This window comes from Lactuca serriola, chromosome 4, assembly GCF_051521515.1.
Source record: "Lactuca serriola cultivar US96UC23 chromosome 4, Lser_US96UC23_V15, whole genome shotgun sequence".
NCBI classification, from domain to species: Eukaryota; Viridiplantae; Streptophyta; class Magnoliopsida; order Asterales; family Asteraceae; genus Lactuca; species Lactuca serriola.
Window position 1 is genome coordinate 37,459,470 of NC_136411.1, and position 6,533 is coordinate 37,466,002.

Genomic DNA, 6,533 nt, shown 5'->3' on the forward strand with positions numbered 1-6,533 from the left:
TCCATGTATTACGTGAGTTTATGAAAAAAAACAAACAAACATGAAAATCTAAAAATTTATAGAATTTAAATTTATAAGAAAAAGTAAAATATTTAATTATTAAAACTAAAGTGTTTATCTATCTTTTAAATTTAACTAATAGTTTAAATAAATAAACAACTAAAATAATTGGATTTAATTTAGAAATTTAAAACTTATAAAGAAAATTATATTAATGAGTTGAATATATATTTATTATTACGTTTAAGTATTATATAAAATTTAATAAAATGAAAAAACTAGATAATGACACATGAATATAATTTAATTTAAATTTATTATATAAGAGATGACAAGTGACAAAATTATTTCAATTTATTGGAAAAGAGGATGTAATTGTTTTTTCTTCCGTGTGTGTGTATATATATATGTTATTTTAATTTTTTTTTAGCAAGTGTTATTTTTCACGAGTAAATTTATCGGCTAACAACTAATATTTAAGTTTCCTTCAGCTAACTTTTTAATTTGTTGTCAAAATATATTTGAGGGAGAAACTTCAAGCTTTTCAAATGTCTCGTCTTCGAATTTGTTTTTTTAGGAGAGAGGGAGACAACACCGTATCTTCAAAAGAAATCATCAAAATTTGGTTCAGTTGCTTTTTAAAGTAACTTAGCCAAACTGCACCTTCTTTTCTTTAATTTTCCCAACACCCATTATTATATGACTTCTGTTTATACCAAATTGAGTACACTTTTCGTTGTATTTTCACAAAAGTTTCCAAATATGCTTTCTTTCTCTACTTGTATGTGTTTTTCTGGTCAAGAATCTTGAAGTTCAGCTAAGATTTGATTTGCTTAGTTTAATATATTAAAGATTTTACAGAGGAAACAGTAAATGTGTGCTTTAATTTGTCTGGAGTGTATTGTGAAGAAATGATTAATATTAGAGACCCCATTTTTCAATAATCTTATTCAAACCCTTTATCAACCACACAAAATTCTTTAAATTCAAGCCCTTTATGCATGTTTTTAGGGCTTCTTCAAACATACCATGCTTGTTGTTCCCTTGATATGATCTTGGGAATTTTCTTTTCTTTACATTTCCTTTGTGGGGTTCTCTTCTTTTTCTTTCTTCTCTCACTGAAAATCTACAGAAAAGAAAGGGAGATTCTTGTACCTCATAGAGTTTCTTAAGTGGGATTTTGGTTATTTCTTGAATAAAAGAAAACAAAATCTGTAAACCACTTTTCTTTTTTGAGTAAAGAAAGTGATTCTGTTTAAAAAAAAGTACTTCTTTGAAGATAACATCCAAATCCCTTTTCGTCACTGATGATTCTTGAAAACATGAAGTGGCAAGAATGAGGAGATGAACAACCGAACAAGACGAACAACAGGAAAGCGTGAAGGTACAAGCAATTGAAGCAAGAGAAAACAGGTTTCTAATTCTGTTGTTGAATTTAAGATGGGTGTAAAAATGCAAGGCCACCATCACTTAGTAGCAGTGAGTTTGAATGAACAGCAATTGGGCACAAAAAGGAAGTACAAATCATACATCCCAAGAACAAATCAACGAAAATACTTAGCGTTATGGATCATTTCTTTTGGATTTGTCGCGATTTATGTTTACAAATGCATAGATGCAGGGCATCAAGAGAGAATCGAAGAGGGTTTAGTGAGTATGTGTGATCAAAGGGCAAGAATGTTGCAAGATCAATTTAGGGTTAGTGTAAATCATGTACATGCTCTCGCTGTTCTGGTGTCGACTTTTCATTATTACAAGAACCCATCAGTAATCGATCAGGTTTGAACATTATTAATGTGTGTTTGTTTATCTTTTTTCTTCTTTTTTTGTGATTGAATTTGTTCTTTTTCGGATCCAGGAAACATTTGCAGAATACACAGCAAGAACAGCATTCGAGCGACCTTTGTTGAGTGGAGTTGCATATGCACAAAGGGTAATGAATTACGAGAGAGAAGAACTCGAGAGACAACATGATGGGACCATAAGAACAATGACCAAAGAGCCCTCGCCGTTTCGTGACGAATATGCCCCTGTAATTTTCGCTCAAGAAACCGTTTCCTATCTTAAATTGGTAGATATGATGTCTGGCGAGGTATGTTTTTTTACTTTTTTTAATAATTATATTTCATAAATATAAAAATCTAAAATATATACCCTTGGAAGTTAAATTTAAGAAACTCGAATTTGATGATAGGAGGACAGAGAGAACATATTGAGGGCTAGAGCAACTGGGAAAGCAGTGCTCACAAGCCCTTTCAAACTTCTTGGTTCTAATCATCTAGGGGTAGTTTTGACATTTCCTGTGTACAAATCAAAGCTTCCACCAAACGCATCTGTTCAAGAACGCATCGCAGCTACTGCCGGGTAAAATTTCGGTTTCTTTGACCATTTTACCCTTACAATCCAACAATCCGTTTTCACAAATATTCATCAATTTTAATAAGAGAAATTAAATGGGTAGTAAGATTTTTGAAAAAAAAAATCAGATATCTATAATCTTTTTTTTTTTGGGATAAATATAAACAGATATCTAGGTGGAGCTTTTGATGTTGAGTCACTAGTAGAAAATTTACTAGGGCAACTTGCTGAAAATCAAGAAATTGTTGTAAAAGTTTTTGATGTCACAAATACATCAAATCCATTGATCACATATGGGCGTCAAACTGAAGATGGTGACATGTCACACACACGAGTGAGTATGCTTGATTTTGGTGATCCGTTTAGGAAGCATCAAATGACTTGTAGGTATGTGTTTCATCTCCATTTTTATTAAAAAAAAGGAAGTGGTGATTGGTTTAAATGTTAATGGTTCTAGATTTTATGCAGATATCTTCATAAAGCACCGATATCATTAACAGCATTTGCAACTGCGACTTTAGGTTATGTGATTGTGATATTAGCTGGCTACATGTTTTACACGGGAGCCATTCATATTGTTCAGGTTGAAGATGATTTTGACACGATGCAACAATTAAAAGTTCGAGCAGAAGCTGCTGATGTTGCTAAATCACAGTTTCTTGCGACTGTTTCCCATGAAATCAGAACCCCCATGAATGGCATCCTTGGTATCACCACTTACCTTCATCAACTCATCTCTGTATTTTTTCAATTATGTAAATGTAATAACATTAACTTCACATATGTGTTGTGTTCATAGGGATGCTTGCATTGCTTCTAGATACAGAATTAAGTTCAACCCAAAGAGATTACGCTCAAACTGCACAAGCTTGTGGAAGAGCATTAATCGCATTGATCAATGAGGTCCTCGATCGAGCCAAAATTGAAGCCGGAAAATTAGACCTAGAATCCGTCCCCTTTGATATCCGCTCCATTCTCGACGATGTTCTCTCTTTATTTTCTGAAAAATCTCGACACAAAGGAATCGAGGTAAAAGTAAAACCAGATTATCTTGTTATCTGTTATCGTTTCTTTCAAATTATTGTTTGTTTTAATCTGATTATGTTATCGTTATCTGTGATTGGGAAATCAAAAAGATGGCAGTTCTTGTTTCCGATAAAGTCCCACAAATTGTCATCGGAGATCCGGGAAGATTCCGACAAGTCATCACGAATCTCGTCGGAAACTCTGTTAAGTTCACAGAAAAAGGACATATATTCGTTCAAGTTCATCACGCCGATCATTCCAAAGCTGTAGTAATGGACATGGCTAAATCGAACGGGTGTGGGTCCCATTTCAAAACTTTAAGCGGCTGTGAAGCCGCCGATGATCGAAACAATTGGGACACTGTTAAACAATTAGCAGCCCCAATTGAAAACGTTGTTAACCTAATTGTCTCCGTTGAAGACACCGGAATTGGGATTCCGGCGCACGCACAAGATCTCGTTTTTATGCCGTTCATGCAAGCCGACAGTTCCACTTCTAGACTCTACGGCGGAACCGGAATCGGATTGAGTATCAGTAAATGTTTGGTTGAATTAATGGGTGGTCAGATAAGCTTCGTTAGCCGACCACAAATCGGAAGCACGTTTTCTTTCACTGTCGCTTTAAAAACCTGCAAAAATGGCGATGTGAAAAAATCCCTTTACAATGACGATCTTCCGAATTCCTTTCAAGGATTGAAAGTAACCTTGGTCGATTCAAAACCAATCAGAGCTGCAGTGACACGATACCATTTACAGAGACTCGGTATAATCGTTAAAATTATTGATACCATAAAAACGGCGGAGGATTTGGGAGATTCAAAACCGGATCTACTTCTAATCGAGAAAGACACATGGTTATTAAACGAAAGCATGATCAAAATTCAAAATTTCCCTAAAAAGATGGTTCTAGCAACAAATATAACGACTCCCGAATTCGATAAATTAAAATCCGCCGGGTTTTCCGATACTGTGATTAGGAAGCCGTTAAGAGCGAGCATGGTGGCAGCTTGTTTGCAGCAGGTTTTGGGAACAGGGCAGAAGGCCGAAACCAGGGCAAAAGGGTCTTTTTATCTTCGAGGGTTACTTTGTGGGAAGAAAATTTTGGTGGTTGATGATAACAGAGTAAACCGGAGAGTTGCCGCCGGTGCCCTAAAAAAATTTGGGGCTGCGGTTGAGTGTGCCGAAAGCGGTGTTGCCGCCCTTGCTCTACTTCAGCTACCACATGCTTTTGATGCTTGCTTCATGGATATTCAAATGCCCGAAATGGACGGGTACGTAGTATTATATAGTAATACTATATTTTACTGGTGCACAAATGGACCAGTAGTATTATATAGTAATACTATATTTTACTGGTGCACAAATGGACCAGTAGTATTATATAGTAATACTATATTTTACTAGTGCACAAATGGACCAGACACAGTGCACTGTGCACAGTGTCTGGTCAATTTATGCACCAGTGTTTTGGTTTTTTGTTTGTTATGATGGTTGATGTTGTTGCAGTTTTGAGGTGACGCGGCGTATACGGATGATGGAAAGGGAGGCGAATGAGGTAGTAGGGAGTATTGAATGGCATTTGCCGATACTGGCGATGACAGCGGATGTGATTCATGCGACGTTTGAAGAGTGTAAGAGAAGTGGAATGGATGGGTACGTATCGAAGCCTTTTGAGGAAGAAAATCTTTACCAGGCTGTGGCAAAGTTTTTTGAATCCAAAACCGGCGAACACACACAAAATGGCTAACTGTCAACTGTCAACCGTAAACATCAACCGTAAACAGATGAGATTCTAGGTTGCCTCTTAACAGGAATTTTGGATATTGATTGGGCCGAGTGTAAATGACTTTGGGTTGGGTTTAACTCAACTAACGGCACTCTACTCTACGGGCTGAAACGGAATCAATCTAAATCTAAACACATGTACAGAGCTTTTTAGTTTGTGTAGGGAGGGGTGGATCAGGGACGAATGATGATGTATTGTATGGTTTCAACAATACGATGTCGTTTGGCAGATATTTTTGTATGGAAATGTCTGTTTCCATTGTAGGCCACGTGGGGCCACCAGACAATAATCCATTTCCACTTGGGTATATTATTATTTCAGTACACTCGGGTACTTTTTTCTTATGCACAGAGTACAGGACTACAGCCCCTGGTGAAAGACACATAATGCTCCCATTTTTAGTGGTGTTCAAACTTTAAAATATATGAAACCTAAAAGCTGACTAACCGATTTTACCTTTTAGGTTAACCGAACCATTTTTTTTTTCATCCAATAGATGGTTAAAGGAATAATCATATTTTTAGTTTTTTTAGGAGGATGTTTAGAATTCATACGGAAAAAAGAATAGATATTATTTATCTTCTATGTTTGTTTGTTAGGATAAAATAAAAAATAATCATACATCAACATATATACATGAAAGATTTGGTACCAGAAAAGGTTTTGTTTTGTTTTTTTTTTTTTTTTAGGAAAGGAAACATCCTGATAAGGGTTTCCGGTATGAAAGACATACTTATGTTTATAGTCCGATGCGGAAGATGTATCCTTGTGTGACCACCACCCTAGGGGCGTAGTCGTCTTGTGGGGGGATGCGGCTACGAATGATCACGAGCAATCAACTTTTTTTTCCAAATGTTAAAAAATACTGCTATTGTATTTGTTTATTATTATTATTTTATAAATTTAAATTAAACGCATTTATTTATAAATACCTGCATTTATACATATTTTTTCAAACTACATGTTGGTGATTTAATATCATAAATATTATTTAAGGTTGTGTTTGGCGCGCCACATCTAGCTGATAAACTAGCTTATTTTTCGAGCTTTTTTATGTTGTCGTGTTTGGTATGTCAAAAAGTAGTTTATAAGCTAGCTTTTTGAAAAGCTACTTAAACTAGCTTTTTAGGAGTTTTTTTTTTAATTTTCAAACACACCCCTTAATTAATTATAGAAAGACATATTTTTACATGTCCTTTTATGTAAATTTATATATTTCAGCTAGCTTTTCAGCTAGTTTTACCAAACGTTACTTTTTATCAGCTAATTTTTTATTTAACAGCTAGTTTTTCAGCTAACAGCTAGCTTTTCAGCTAGTCTGCCAAACATAGCCTAAGTGTAATAGGATTAAATTTGTTAAGCAA

The 6,533-nt window shown here is 35.1% G+C and overlaps 1 protein-coding gene across 1 annotated transcript; it reads left to right on the top strand.

The window, feature by feature from the left end:
- Window positions 1-541: 541 nt before the first annotated feature.
- LOC145101336 (histidine kinase CRE1-like) lies at window positions 542-5,513 on the top strand. The gene is made up of 8 exons (XM_079038526.1): window positions 542-1,779; window positions 1,859-2,092; window positions 2,195-2,364; window positions 2,527-2,745; window positions 2,827-3,065; window positions 3,158-3,387; window positions 3,495-4,654; window positions 4,890-5,513. The coding sequence occupies exons 1-8, from the start codon at window positions 1,441-1,443 to the stop codon at window positions 5,128-5,130; spliced, it is 2,832 nt and encodes a 943-aa protein (XP_078894652.1). The 5' UTR covers window positions 542-1,440; the 3' UTR covers window positions 5,131-5,513.
- Window positions 5,514-6,533: the final 1,020 nt, after the last annotated feature.